The sequence below is a fragment of the Myxocyprinus asiaticus genome, chromosome 28 (genome assembly GCF_019703515.2).
Source record: "Myxocyprinus asiaticus isolate MX2 ecotype Aquarium Trade chromosome 28, UBuf_Myxa_2, whole genome shotgun sequence".
Classification (NCBI taxonomy): Eukaryota; Metazoa; Chordata; class Actinopteri; order Cypriniformes; family Catostomidae; genus Myxocyprinus; species Myxocyprinus asiaticus.
This window is the reverse complement of record NC_059371.1, coordinates 17,825,898-17,842,373: the sequence shown is the minus strand read 5'-3', so window position 1 is coordinate 17,842,373 and position 16,476 is coordinate 17,825,898. Positions and strand designations below refer to the sequence as shown.

At 38.3% G+C, this 16,476-nt stretch overlaps 1 protein-coding gene across 1 annotated transcript in view; it reads left to right on the top strand.

Annotated features, from left to right (window-relative positions):
• The first annotated feature begins 1,977 nt into the window (after positions 1–1,977).
• The window catches only part of LOC127419431 (constitutive coactivator of PPAR-gamma-like protein 2), a 29,609-nt gene continuing 15,110 nt past the window's right edge, over positions 1,978–16,476 (top strand). Inside the window, exons 1-3 of the mRNA XM_051660811.1 lie at positions 1,978–3,294; positions 14,748–14,994; positions 15,956–16,038. Of these exons, the coding sequence (XP_051516771.1) occupies positions 2,782–3,294; positions 14,748–14,994; positions 15,956–16,038 (843 nt within the window). The 5' untranslated portion in view covers positions 1,978–2,781. The remainder of the gene's footprint in view (positions 3,295–14,747; positions 14,995–15,955; positions 16,039–16,476) is intronic.

The following is a 16,476-nucleotide window of genomic DNA, read 5'->3' as shown; positions in this document are numbered from 1 at the left end:
GAGGATTGTCAAGCAAAATCGATTCATGAATTTGGGTGAACTTCACAAGGAATGGACTGAGGCTGGGGTCAAGGCATCAAGAGCCACCACACACAGTCATGTCAAGGAATTTGGCTACAGTTGTCGTATTCCTCTTGTTAAGCCACTCCTGAACCACAGACAATGTCAGAGGCGTCTTACCTGGGCTAAGGAGAAGAAGAACTGGACTGTTGCCCAGTGGTCCAAAGTCCTCTTTTCAGATGAGAGCAAGTTTTGTATTTCATTTGGAAACCAAAGTCCAATTAGTCTGGAGGAAGGGTGGAGAAGCTCATAGCCCAAGTTGCTTGAAGTCCAGTGTTAAGTTTCCACAGTCTATGATGATTTGGGGTGCAATGTCATCTGCTGGTGTTGGTCCATAGTGTTTTTTGAAAACCAAAGTCACTGCACCCGTTTACCAAGAAATTTTGGAGCACTTCATGCTTCCTTCTGCTGACCAGCTTTTTAAAGATGCTGATTTCATTTTCCAGCAGGATTTGGCACCTGCCCACACTGCCAAAAGCACCAAAAGTTGGTTAAATGACCATGGTGTTGGTGTGCTTGACTGGCCAGCAAACTCACCAGACCTGAACCCCATAGAGAATCTATGGGGTATTGTCAAGGGGAAAATGAGAAACAAGAGACCAAAAAATGCAGATGAGCTGAAGGCCACTGTCAAAGAAACCTGGGCTTCCATACCACCTCAGCAGTGCCACAAACTGATCACCTCCATGCCACGCCGAATTGAGGCAGTAATTAAAGCAAAAGGAGCCCCTACCAAGTATTGAGTACATATATAGTAAATGAACATACTTTCCAGAAGGCCAACAATTCACTAAAAATGTTTTTTTTATTGGTCTTATGATGTATTCTAATTTTTTGAGATAGTGAATTGGTGGGTTTTTGTTAAATGTGAGCCAAAATCATCACAATTAAAAGAACCAAAGACTTAAACTACTTCAGTCTGTGTGCATTGAATTTATTTAATACGCGAGTTTCACAATTTGAGTTGAATTACTGAAATAAATGAACTTTTCCACGACATTCTAATTTACTGAGATGCACCTGTACTTCACTGTATTTGGGTAAGATGTCAGTTTTAGGCGGAAAACCCTAAGAGTTGAACAGTTTTTTCGGGAATACAAAATATTTTTAACTTTTTTCTTATGTTAGAAATTAAGAAGATAAAGGTAGTTAAGAAAAAATTTCTTAAGAACGTTTCGTGAATGCGGCCCCTGAGCCAGCAGTGCTGCTCCACAATCAGCTGACGCAAAAAACTCAGGAACTCACTTTTATCACCAAATGATTTACTTTGGCGCCCCCTAGTGCCGTTTATGTGCAGCGTTCATGATCCAGATCAGAGACTTTGTCCAGATTCATATTGCCTGCTAGACTGAACTGAACGGAAAGAAATAAAATAATTTAAATGTGCTTTGGGCTTTATGAACCACTTAGCAGTGGTCAAAACACTGATAAAATATATGTCCAAGAACATTCAGTATACAATTACTCCAGACAACATGAGTTGTGGAAAATCAAATGTGATCTAGGAGCTTTATACAGCTTTATACCTATCGTGCAATTTGAAGAGACCGTGGCTGAGTTCACAATGGCATACTACCATACTACTCATACTATATCTGCCATAGACACATATGTAGTATGGGTAGTATGCCATTTCGACCTCAGCCACGTAAGTCTATCCCTCACAGCCTCGTTGTCATTCCCATTAAAAATCAAAGATGGCGCTAGCGTGAATAAGCTCAGTTCCTTTAGATTTTCCATAAATCTGGGTCTTTTACCAGGATGTATTGGTAGTTGTAGTTTTTATTCAACCTTTTTAGAAAGTGCAGCATGGCCTTTACAGGCAGCAAAAAACTACATCCCCCAGAAACAGAGTAATCGCTCCTCCCACTTTCCACAGCTCACCTCCCCTTCCACTTTCTGTCGGGCCGCGGGGAAGTCGCAAGATGGCCGACGTCGCATGAAAGTATGTTCCGCTCCTCAACATGAAGTCGTGAGTGAGACAGAGAGTGAGGGAGCCAACGTCGGGGTTTTGTTTTTGTTTTATTTTAGTTGTTTTACTTTGTTTTTCCCTTAATTATTCATCTCATTCCGATTCGCGGCTTCCCCCGATTTGTCTCGACTAGTTGACGCGTCAATCACGCCGGGATCTGGGCTAACTGGCTAAGTGTGCGAGCTAGTTTGTTAGCCACAAACTGTAGCTCTTATAACTGTTATCCAGTGAAACATACTGTATTCACTATTAACTAGAGTTCGTTTTAATTAGCCAGCGAGCATGTTGGTTAGAAATTGTATAGTCAGTGTTTAATTTGCACCTAGATGGGTAGCAAATAGGGTTATATATTACGGTGTTCACAAAATTGTCGACATCATAACTGTAGCGTGCGCGCTGTTGTCCTCCATCGTTACACTGTAGACTGTGGTCATGTTTTTTCCACCGTGCAACATTGTAATTAATCTAAATATATAGACGGTATTTCGGATTATTGTACTGATGTCCCACTGTAACACAGTAAGGAATGGACACATTGCATTTACGCGACCAAATGTAAAAATTAGCCGCTTGCATCTGTAATTTTACAGGGGGTTGGTCGATAGTTGCAAATGTCGGATAATTTACCAGACTCAACACAGTGTAGACATTTCATGTGATTAGTTATTGAACTGTAACTGGCCAGATATAGTTCAGAGACTTTGTTTAAACATATAACCAAGAAATCAGCTTTTAGACAGCTATAGAACATGGGAGTTCAAGGGTTTCAAGAGTATTTGGAGAAACGCTGCCCCGGGGCGGCCGTTCCAGTAGACCTTCTCAAGCTTGCGCGAACAGTAGGCCGTCAGCCCCCACATCATCACCACCACCATCATCCCCATCATCCAAGCTCGCTGCCTCCGCCTCCCCCGCCAGCTCGCATTCTCGTCGACGCAGACTCTGGCCTTCAGCGGCTCTACGGGGGCTACCAGACCGACTGGGTGTGTGGAGGCGAGTGGAACGCAATGCTCGGCTATCTGGCGGCGCTGTCCCAGGCCTGTTTGTATCAGGGCGGACTGGAGTTGGTGGTTGTTTTTAACGGCACGCTTGGGAAGGATCGGTGGCCGGAGTGGGCGCGCCGGGCACAGGGGCAGCGGCAGACAGCACAGCTCATCGTCAACCACGTCGGCAGCAAGGCTACGCCCCCTCCGCGAGCCTGGTTCCTGCCTCCGGCCTGCCTGAGCCACTGTGTCCGCCTCGCCATGTTCCGATTCCGCGTGCGGGTGAGTGGCCTGCGGTTTAGAGGATGCCATCCTCAATAGTCTGCTTGGATTGGCATGTATTTTAACATGCTAATCTAAATTATGTTAACATGTTGTGCATCGTTGTTGAAGTTACCTATTTACAAAATAAGATGTTAAAGGTGCACTTAGTATCTTTTTTACTAATTAAAAAAAGTTTTTCTCCTTAAGAAATGATAAAAATGTTGTTACATATTTATAAAATCATGAGCACTCACATGAGATGAAGACTCCAGTCATATCAGTAACATTATGAAAGCTGTTTTATTCTCCATGGAGAGGGTCCCCTCATGGGGGCTGCCATGTTAGAATCACATGACCAGCCGAATACTTCTCACTTATTGTGTGTTCACGTCATGTCGGAATTAGTGTAATTAGACTTGCAAAAAATTGTTCATGTCTTCGTAGAACTCAATTCCAAGTTGCAAACTTGGAATTCTATGAAATCTCCAACTAACAGCCGTGACATAAAAAAATCAATATGGAAGCTACAGTTAAAGGTAGTGAATCTATATTTCTGTGTGATATGCCTTGTTTTAATGCCATTGATGCCTGGAGCATTTTTTTGTTCTTTTTTATTTTTTACATTTTGCAAGAACATGTAGAGGTGAATTATTGTAGTGATAAACATTTAGCTTTTTTTTTTATTTTTTTATTTTTATTTAACAAAGCCATTTTGGCGTTATAAGTAGGGATGGGCATTTTCGAGTAATTTTATTACATTAGAACTATAACCCACAAAAAACAAGTACCTCATTACTCGTAAATTTAAATGCATGTTAAAAACAGGTTTGTCACATACACATTTGTGATTGTGAAGAGCAATGATTAATATGCTGATATTTATACACATTAAGGGTCTTTCACATGACTTGTGTCAGCGCTATGAAGTGACACCACTTTACACCAAAGTGTTTTTCACACACACGTTTTTGCTTCACCAATAATGTCTTTGAGAGTACTAAGCAACAAGAAATATTAAAAAACTGTCCAAATCTGTGAGGAGGTATTGAATGTCTCATCATTTCTTTTAATTAAATATTACCTTATTGTTTACGAATATCAGAGACCTCAGTTATTGAACTAATTTAAATTCACCAAGAAAACGCTTAGACCTAAACATAAACGAGTCCTTTTATTACTTTCTGCTATCAAAGCAACTGCAAGCTTTTTCTCTCTCTTCCAAATACGTTCTCAATGTTTATTATGCACACCTCCCGCTTTTTAACGTGGCAAAATCGCCCCTCTGTGATGCTTTCAGCAACTCTTGTCATGTGGAGGGTAATGCGGCGCTTGACGCTGGCGTTGAACGGAGCATTGGCGCCTCGACTCAACTCATGTGAAATGCGCTTTACAATGATGAAAGAACATTATTGAAACTCAAAATTATTATTATTAGACTATTATTGTGGTCTTTTCTGATAAAAGTCATGCTCAGCAGTTTTAAATATTTAGGAAAATGATAATGTAAATCTGCTTTGTGTTTATAATTCTTATACTGAAGTCCGTAGATTTGTAATCATGCTAGTTTTAATGAAGGAGAATGTAAGAACATTACTGAAACTAACTATTATTAGACTACTATTGTTGTCTTTTTGGACAAAAAACCATGCTCAAACTGAATGAGAACTTATAGATCTGCTTTGTTCTTTTAATGCTTAAACACTATAAAGTCTCTTGGTAGATTTCAGTCATGAACGACTCAAAATGATTCACTGACTCACTCATAGCACTTAAGATGCTCATTTGTCACCACCTAGTAACATCTCCAGAAGGGGTCACTGAACTAATCAGTTATTAAAATGTAACACATTTGTGACACGGAAGCAAGCCTCACCAAAATACCCTTTATTTTTGCAGCCAATTCTGCACAATTGTGCTGTTAATTTGCTATACTTGAATTATTAAAATCACTGAAATTGGTGCTTTTAGCTTATTCTTTAAAAAAAAATATCTCCCTAAAAAATGTTCGTGGACCAGTGATTGTCTTACCTTTTTCACCCCTCATGAGTTTGCATCCCTGTAATTCAGAATGAGCTTTATTGCCAAGTATGCTTACACATACATGGAATTTGTCTTGGTGACAGGAGCTTCCAGTACACAACAATACAAACACAGCAACAAGACTTTTAAAAAATAATTAAAAATTGAAGAAAAAAATAAATAAATATTGACAATAAAATAAAGTATATATAGAATACACAATAGACATACACTATATATATATATATATATATATATATATATATATATATATATATATATGCACACACACACACATACATATATATACACACACACACACACATATATATATATGTACACACACACACACACATACATACTCATATATAATATATATATATATATATACACACATATATATATACATATATATATATACGCACACACACACATACATACACATACGTAGTGCAAATCTAAATACAAATTGGTTATATACAGTGCAAAGGAATGTAATAGCAGAAGAGGTTGGATAATATAAACAGTCTAAGCTGTGTATTGCACATTAATTATTGCTCAATGGGGCAGTTTTAACTGTTCATGAGAAGGATAGCCTGAGGGGAAAAAACTGTTCTTGTGCCTGGATGTTCTGGTGCTCAGAGCTCTGAAGCATCAGCCAGAAGGCAACAGTTTGATGTGGCATTGCAAGAATTAATTGGCAAGAACAAATCTACAAATAAGAAAAGAAGAAAATTAGTTTTTTAGTTTTTTCATTACCCAATTAGCATGCTTGCCACCTTTGATCTCATTATACACCATACCTACGTGATGAATAAAACTACTTGTTTGATATACTGTAGTACCAGAACATGATACAGTTGTTTGGCAAATTCGACAAACTGTACCGCTACAGTACAATCTACTTGGTGTTTGCCATCGATCTTCTTGCCTATGTACTGTGTGTTGCTCTGTTGTCCTGTGAGTGCTCAGCACCGCCTCTATGGGGAGGAGACTCTCAATATTGCACTTCTTAGTTTTAAATACACTATAATGTGTATGTGTCCTACGATACATGTGGTATTGAATAGTGAGCGTTGTATCATACGATACAATACGATACGATATTTTTTTTACACCCCTAATAAATAAATATATATATTTTTATATATATATATATACATACACACACACTGGCAGCCAAAAGTTTGGAATAATGTACAGATTTTGCTCTTATGGAAAGAAATTGGTACTTTTATTCACCAAAGTGGCATTCAACTTATCACAATGTATATTCAGGACATTAATAACATGAAAAATTACTATTACAATTTGAAAAAAATGTTCAGAACTTCTTAAACTACTTCAAAGAGTTCTCATCAAAAAATCCTCCACGTGCAGCAATGACAGCTTTACAGATCCTTGGCATTCTAGCTGTCAGTTTGTCCAGATACGCAGGTGACATTTCACCCCACGCTTCCTGTAGCACTTGCCATAGATGTGGCTGTCTTGTCAGGCACTTCTCACGCACCTTACAGTCTAGCTGATCCCACAAAAGCTCAATGGGGTTAAGATCCATAACACTCTTTTTCAATTATCTGTTGTCCAATGTCTGTGTTTCTTTGCCCACTCTAACCTTTTCTTTTTGTTTTCCTGTTTCAAAAGTGTTTTTTTCTTTGCAATTCTTCCCATAAGGCCTGCACCCCTGAGTCTTCTCTTTACTGTTGTACATGAAACTGGTGTTGAGTGGGTAGAATTCAATGAAGCTGTCAGCTGAGGACATGTGAGGCATCTATTTCTCAAACTACAGACTCTGATGTACTTATCCTCTTGTTTAGTTGTACATCTGGCCTTTCACATCTCTTTCTGTCCTTGTTAGAGACAGTTGTCCTTTTGTCTTTGAAGACTGTAGTGTACACCTTTGTATGAAATATTCAGTTTTTTGGCAATTTCAAGAATTATATAGCCTTCATTCAATGATTGACTGAGTTTCTAGAGAAAGCTGCTGCTTTTTTTGCCATTTTTGACCTAATATTGACCTTAAGATATGCCAGTCTATTGCATACTGTGGCAACAATAAAACAAACACAAAGACAATGTTAAGCTTCATTTAACGAACCAAATAGCTTTCAACTGTGTTTGATATGGCAGGTGATATTCTAGTACCAAATTAGCAATTTAGCATGATTACTCAAGGATAAGGTGTTGGAGTGATGGCTGCTGGAAATGGGGCTGGTCTAGATTTGATCAAAAATGACTTATTTAAAATAGTGATGGTGCTGTTTTTTACATCAGTAATGTCCTGACTATACTTTGTGATCAGTTGAATGCCACTTTGGTGAATTAAAGTACCAATTTCCTTCCGAAACAGCAAAATCTGTACATTATTCCAAACTTTTGGCCAGCAGTGTCTGTGTATATATTAGGGGTGTAATGGTTCTCGGTAAAAAAACGAACGGTATCATTCACCACCCACGGTTCGGAAGCGTTGGAACCATGGTCGGTTCACCTCACGTTTAATGGCTCATCTGGAGCACAAGCTTTGGTCAAGAAAACAAAGCATCAGACAGACAGGCACAGTTACAACCTCCACTAATGCACCTGACTGGATCTGTAAATGGATATGCTCAACCTGTGTTTCATGTGGGTCAACTTGATGTCATCACTGTTCTGCAAGTGTTGTGTGTAGTTGAAAATGGCGAGTGGAGAAAATGAAACGCTGATAGAGAAGCCCCCTGCATTTCTCCTATCTGGGAACATTTTCTTTTTGCAGTCATTTACAACAGCGATGGTCAAAAGACATTTACAAAACAGGCACTGTTTGCAGACATCACTCGACACTAGTGCTGTATACTGGCAATATATGTCAATAATGCGCGTGAGGGTTTATTTAAAATGCGCACGCAAGTTCTTCCTGTTTCCTTGTGCAGCTATAATCTATCACAAGTGTCAAGAATGTGCTTTGATTAATGGCATTAAAATGATGTTATAGTAATACATTGATACATGATTAATAATTTATGCCGACATCACCCAGGGAAAGAGCCGCAGGTGAGCCGAAACTGCACACACTCCCTTCCATTTTTAAGCAGGCACTCGGTGCTAATTCGGACAGACATGAAACAATAAAGCGTTTGGGGTGTTCATGTGGGATTTTCACGAATGATTAAAATACTCAAGCAGCATTATCACAACATCCCTTCTCGTATGCATTCTAATAGCATGGTTATTCCTTTTATAGTAATGTACAGCTTCCGAATATTTAATATGTTGAGATGAGTTTCAGGTGCACTTTATGTTTGTAGGGGGGAGGCCACCCAATGTATCCAGTGGCGTGGCTGAAGGTCTCCTGCGCATTCTGTCTTATCGTGTGCATTAAGTTTATTTCTTCCGATTAAATAACTATATTATTCGTTTTATGATCCCTGTTTATTTTATCTGACTCCAATTATAAAAGTTTCCAAGGATATATTAATGTTCCAATCTTTGTTATTATTAAATTTGGTTTAATATTTGATCATCATATTTAACTCTGTTTTATATTGTACTCGTTCATTCGGATTCCTGTGTCGCTTAGAGAGTCTCGCGCCGGCCGTGTACGCGGATCTCACAATCACAAACATGCCAGTCTTGGTCATTAGACAGAGGTAATTGACTAAATACTATTTAGATGGCTGCTCATGCTTGCTCTTTTATCTAAAAGTATTTTGTTTAGTCCCCTTAGATAGTAGACACTTAATTAGAGTAACATTATTTCTACTCAGAGATCAAGACCAACATTACCTAAATTAAAGATAGCTTTATATAATCATGCCATAGTTTCCTATGTACTCTAAGCTAGAAAAATATTACAATAACCAGAGGTTTAGACTTAACCCTATTTAGGTTGGTCGATCAACTTCATGTTGTCCTAAACGGAAATTCCATATCGAGCCTGTACTCTCTAAGTACACTTGAACTAATGCCAGTTTGTTAGTCGGAGCTCTAAAATCTCAGTCAGTGTGCCCCATGCTCCACTCAGAACTGAGATCTAGTCCCTCTACTAACCTGGTCGTAGATTTGCGGAAACATGGACTTAACGTAATCTACTAAAGACAATAATTTCAGAGTAAATCAGAATAAACTCAAATGTAACAATTTATTTACCAGGTAAAATAATACATTCATCAATTCCAATTAGACAATAAGTCAAATTCAAACATTTATAAAAACATAAGAAATAAGAATTGCGTACCTGGTAGAGAAAACTACACACAGCAATTGTGCAGGAGATCTGACTACAGATTCCCTGTCTCCTTTGTCATCTCTCCTTAAGTACCAAACTATTGTTATTTCAGATGTGTTTGTTTGATGTTATTCAGGATTTGGTTTACAATTTAGGGGGTTATAATTAGACCTTTGAAACTTGTAATTGAGTAGGTCATTTGATGTTTACAAAGAATACACCTAATCTGCATACAGCATATGGTTCCTGTGAGACCTGGGAGGGGCATGTCCCGGATAGAATACAGTATTTTACTAAGTTCTTAAATCTTACTTGTGATGTGACTTTGCTAAAAGGGAATGAGACCATTTTACCAGTTGCACTGAGACCTCTTGAATGATTCCAAACATGTATGACCAGAAAACCTTTTACATTATAGAACAGGAAAAGTCATAACTTAGTTTTTGGTGACTCTAAAGTGTCCTGAGGTGTGAAGTATGGAAGAGAGGGAGCAGATGTGAGTGAGATTTGCTTTTTATGGTCCTTACTCAGTAGGGTGTGTTGTCTCAGGTGGAGATGCTCTTCTGTGTGAGAGTTCTTTGACTTTTACTGGAAATGGCGCCTTTTGGGCGTAGACATCCTGGTGCCAGCCTTACATGTTGATGCATGTAGCCTATTAGTGCAGGTATTAAGTTAACATGTTGATTTAGTAATTAGAGAGGTTTTTTTTTTTAGTTAAGGACCCTGACAACAATTAACCATGATTTTACTATAGTAATGTTGTAGGAACCATGACTGCTGTCATCATGGTTTTCTGAGCAGAAATCATGGTTTTGATACAGTTAACCATGGTTTTATGACAGTAATACTGTAGTTGCCATATAGTAACCATGATTTTACTATATACACTACTGGTAAAAACTTTTGAAACACTTGACTGAAATGTTTCTCATGGTCTTAAAAATCTTTTGATCTGAAGGCATATGCTTAAGTGTTTGAAATTAGTTTTGTAGACAAAAATATAATTGTGCCAACATATTAATTTTATTATAAAACTAAAATTTAATAATAATAATAATATATATATTTTTTTTAATTGATGACTTGGACCAAATAATAAAGAAAAGCAGCCACTAAGTGCCCAACATAGATGGGAACTCCTTCAATACTGTTTAAAAAGCATCCCAGGGTGATACCTCAAGAAGTTGGTTGAGAAAATGTCAAGAGTACATGTCTGCAAAATCTAGGCAAAGGGTGACTACTTTGAAGATGCTAAAATATAACACAGTTTTGATTTATTTTGGATGTTTTTAGTCACAACATAATTCCCATAGTTCCATCAATGTTATTCCATAGTTTTGATGACTTTACTATTATTCTAAAATGTGAAAAAAAAAAAAAAAAAAAAACAATTATAATAAAGAATGTGTTTCAAAAATTTTGACCGGTAGTGTATTGTAACCATGTTTATATTGTGGTTACTATGATTTTACTACAAATGCCATGGTTAAACTTTGGTTACTGTTTTAAAAAAATGATTGTTATTTAAGGGCAAACCTGTTGAAGTGTTTACAAAATAGATTATTCTTTGGATTTGGCATTAATATTTGTTTTTTTGAACAAAGCAAATACTCAACCGTGACCCTTAAACCGTGATACAAACCGAACTGTGAGAAATTCGAACCGTTACACCCCTAGTGTGAGTATATGTGTGTGTGTGTGTGTGTGTGTGTGTGTGTGTGTGTGTGTATACATACACCGATCAACAACAATATTAAAACCACCTGCCTAATATTGTGTAGGTCCCCCTCGTGCTGCCAAAACAGCGCCAACCTGCATCTCAGAATAGCATTCTGAGATGCTTTTCTTCTCACCACAGTTGTACAGAGCGGTTATACAAGTTACCATAGACTTAGTCCATTCGAACCAGTCTGACCATTCTCTGTTGATTCATCAAAAAGACATTTCCATCCACAGAACTGCTGCTCACTGGATGTTTTTTGTTTTTGGCACCATTCATCCCAGGAGATCAGCAGTTACAGAAATACTCAAACCAGCCCATCTGGCACCAGCAATCATGCCAGGGCTGGTTTGAGTATTTCTGTAACTGCTGATCTCCTGGGATTTTCACACACAACAATCTCTAGAATTTGCTCAGAATGGTGCCAAAAACAAAAAAGATCCAGTGAGGGGCAGTTCCGCAGACGGATGAGTTGATGAGAGAGGTCAACAGAGAATTGCCAGACTGGTTCAAATATATATTCAGCTGTGCTCAAAAGTTTAAGGATAGTGATCATATGAAGCCATTTATTATCACATAGTTGTTTGGCTCCTTTTAAAATCATAATGGTAACAGAAATCACCCAAATGGCCCTGATCAAAAGTTTACATACCCTTGAATGTTTGGCCTTGTTACAGACACACAAGGTGACACACACAGGTTTAAATGGCAATTAAAGTTTAATTTCCCACACTTGTGGCTTTTTAAATTGCAGTTAGTGTCTGTGTATAAATAGTCAATGAGTTTGTTAGCTCTCACATGGATGCACTGAGCAGGCTAGATACTGAGCTATGGGGAGCAGAAAAGAACTGTCAAAAGACCTGCGTAACAAAGTAATGGAACTTTATAAAGATGGAAAGAATATAAAAAGATATCCAAAGCCTTGAAAATGCCAGTCAGTACTGTTCAATCACTTATTAAGAAGTGGAAAATTCAGGGATTTCTTGATACCAAGCCAAGGTCAGGTAGACCAAGAAAGATTTCAGCCACAACTGCCAGAAGAATTGTTTGGGATACAAAGAAAAATCCACAGGTAACCTCAGGAGAAATACAGGCTGCATTGGAAAAAGACGGTGTGGTTGTTTCAAGGAGCACAATACGACGATACTTGAACAAAAATGAGCTGCATGGTCGAGTTGCCAGAAAGAAGCCTTTACTGTGCCAGTGCCACAAAAAAGCCTGGTTACAATATGCCTGACAACACCTTGACATGCCTCACAGCTTCTGGCACACTGTAATTTGCAGTGACGAGACCAAAATAGAGCTTTATGGTCACAATCATTAGCGCTATGTTTGGAGAGGGGTCAACACGGCCTATAGTGAAAAGAATACCATCCCCAATGTGAAGCATGGTGGTGGCTCACTGATGTTTTGGGGGTGTGTGAGCTCTAAAGGCATGGGAAATCTTGTGAAAACTGATGGCAAGATGAATGCAGCATGTTATCAGAAAATACTGGTAGACAATTTGCATTCTTCTGCATGAAAGCTGCGCATGGGACGCTCTTGGACTTTACAGCACGACAATGACCCTAAGCATAAGCCCAAGTTGACCCTCCAGGGGTTACAGCAGAAAAAGATGAAGGTTCTGGAGTGGCCATCACAGCCTCCTGACCTTAATATCATCGAGCCAATCTTGGGAGATCTCAAACGTGCGGTTCATGCAAGATGACCAAAGACTTTGCATGACCTGGAGGCATTTTGCCAAGACGAATGGTCAGCTATACCACCTGCAAGAATTTGGGGCCTCATAGACAACTATTACAAAAGACTGCATGCTGTTATTGATGCTAAAGGGGGCAATACACAGTATTAAGAACTAAGAGTATGCAGACTTTTGAACAGGGGTCATTTTATTTTTTTCTTTGTTGCCATGTTTTGTTTTATGATTGTGCCATTCTGTTATAACCTACAGTTGAATATGAATCCCATAAGAAATAAAAGAAATGTGTTTTGCCTGCTCACTCATGTTTTCTTTAAAAATGGTACATATATTACCAATTCTCCAAGGGTATGCAAACTTTTGAGCACAACTGTATGTGTGTATATATATATATATATATATATATATATATATATACACACACACACATATGTATGTGTATACACACACACACATGTATGTATGTATGTATTTATTGTTCATTGTTAGTTTATGAATCCTTATGTATTGACTAATGTTAACAAATAGAACCCAGGGCTCAAGTTTTCTTTTCTGCTGGTCTGGTTGGACAAGTATTTCAGACTTGACCTGCCAACATTTTCACTTGTCCCATCACAAAAAATTATAAATTGTCTTTTTTAGCAGTATATTTTTGTTTACATTTCTGCCAAAAATAATATATTATTAAATAAATGTTACATTTTCTTGCCGATAAACTATCTTTGCTGGAAAATGGTGGCATACAATGCAGAACATTACTGATTGATTTTAATTTTCGTCCCATTCTTACTGATGCCTCAAAAGACTATCACAGATCATTCTCACAAGTTCAACAGAACCTCATCTATGTTAGCCAGCTAGGTTAGTGTTTCCCAGCCTTTTTTCGGTCACGGCACCCTTTGAGAATGTACAAAACTCAATACTAAAACATCTACATTTGAACAACAGTCTCCTCTAAATCTAACAGTGGACTACTACTTGCCTCAATTATCACCTCTGGTTTTATTCAGATTAAATAATTTTTTTAGTGTACAACCTACATTATTATCCTTCTATTCAGTAATTTTTTTTCCCAGCAAGACATCATGTGCTAACTTACATTTATATTGTTGTTCTTGGCAAATACCTTTAACAAATACTTTTACAAATAGTTAAGAGGATAGGTCACCCAAAAATGAAAATTTTGTCATGATTACTCGTCCATATGTTGTTCAAATCCCATAGAAATGAGAAAATCTCCTTTCAAGTTCCACGGATGAAAGAAAGCCATATGGGTTTGCAAAAAACATCAAGGTAAATGATGACAGAGTTGCGGAATGCTGTGTGCATGAGCGAGAGAGAGACACAGCAGCAGTATTATTATTATTACTTGTGACTATTGAGAAATGTATGATGTTCTGGTCTCTAAAATGTTTTATATGTATTTTTTGATTATTTAAATGTTTGAAGGATTTTTCACACGGTACTCCTGATTTCGCCAAATGGCACCCTGGTTAGGATACGCTGAGCTAGATAATATTACCTCGGTGATAAGTTTAAATAAGCAAAATTTGCAACAACAATACAAAACATCACAGAAATAAAATTACGTTTGCAAGCATAAAAGCACATTTACAAGAAAAACGAGTGGAACATTTAGTGACAATGCAGCACTGGCCTGATAAGGCAAGTGACAGTTCCATCAGCTGGCCAGAAATTCTCTCACACTGTCCCCAGGCCAGGGGCCATCCTTGTTGTTGAGCCCTGGAACTTTATTGAAAAGTGTTACCTATTTTTCTACACAGAATGAATACAATAAATACTCTCCTTCCACCATTCTCATGTTATAGGTGGTGCAGACCCTTGAGGACCATCATCAGGAGGTTTTATCCCTTTACAGAGACTATGGTTTTCAGGGACTGATCGCGCAGGACTCAGAGTTTGCACTATGCAATGTCCCAGCCTATTTCAGCTCCCATGCTCTCAAGCTCTCCTGGAATGGCAAGAATCTGACCACTCACCAGTACCTGCTCTCAGAGGCTGCTCGCCAGCTCGGCCTGAAGACCCAGCACCTGCCCATCTTTGCTGCTCTTCTTGGTAAGAGACCTTGACTGCCATTTTTGAAGGCAGGACATACACTAGGGCAGGGGTCAGCAACCTATGGTGCACCAGCTACGGCGAGAGAGGAGTAGACTATTTTATTTGTATGAAATTCTGCACCTGCATTCCAATCTACATCTTGATGTCGTCCTTCCTCATGATCACGCAGCGTGTTTTTATGAGCTGAATGGGAGGCTTAACAAAAAGTTAAAATATGACGAGACTGCAGTATACCCAACAGACTTGTGCAGCGCGTGCATGCCATTCACGCATCACGAGCCGTCAGCGCTTCACTTTCGGTTTATCGCGCGAGTAAACGCGCCCGCTTTGCTTCGGTCAGGCTGCGCTGATGACAGCCTACATTCCGTGTTTCATTTGATTCTTTTGCTTTCAGAACAACATGTGATGTAATAAGGGAAACACCACTATTAATCCTTGAGATTTCCAACCCTGCATACAAGTACACCCTCCTTAAACCATATTTACATTCAAAATTACATTAAAAGATTAAAAGAGAAAACATAATCTGATAAAAATCTGAGTCTATTCAAAATCTAAATTAAACCTGGAAATAAAGTTTTAGGATTTTGCAGATGTGATTCACCGAAAAGTGGTGAATAGTTGATCGGATCATGATGCTCGAATGGCTTGCATGCACAGCGTTAGTCTAGTCACACTTTAATAGTGTTTAGTCTCCCATTCAGCTGAAAACACGCTGCGTGATCATGAGGAAGGAGTACATCAAGATGTAGATTGGAATGCAGGTGCGAAAAACTTCATATATTAAAATAGCCTGCTCATCTCTTGTTGTTGCTTGTGTGCTAGTGATTACCCCTCTGTGTGACCAGGCAAATAGAAAATGGCACTCCATGTCAAAAAGGTTGCTGACCCCTGACTAGGATTTAGCTTTATTTTTGTACTTTGAATTAAACTCTCTAAATGTGGGTCTTCAAAACAGGTAACCACATTCTTCCAGATGAAGACTTGGCTGCCTTTCATTGGAGTCTGTTAGGCCCAGAACACCCTCTTGCTTCACTCAAGGTGCTCTTATCTTTTTAATTTTGCACAGTTTGAAATATTTCCAGTCTTCAGTGACAGCAGTTTATGATATAGTACAATGGACTTTGTTGAAGTATATAATGTTAATATACTTTTTCATATACCAGCTTAATATGCAGAGACAACTGTAAGTCATTTGTAGGTTGATTCACCTGTTAAATGTAAATCTGCGGCACTGTTGAAACATTGCTCTATTTGTTTGAGCATCTAGACCAGCTCAACACATTGGCTCAACAAATGGTTTGAATATGTTTGTCCAATCTATGGAAGACAGGGGAAGTGTTTCAGGGAACACTTCCCCTGTCTAATTTTTTGAAATGATTTTTTGCAATTCTTTGTGGTGTCGCTTGAGGCCCAGAAATTACACACTTTTTCAAAAACAAATGTATCCACATATCTCATCTTTATCATAATTGTTTT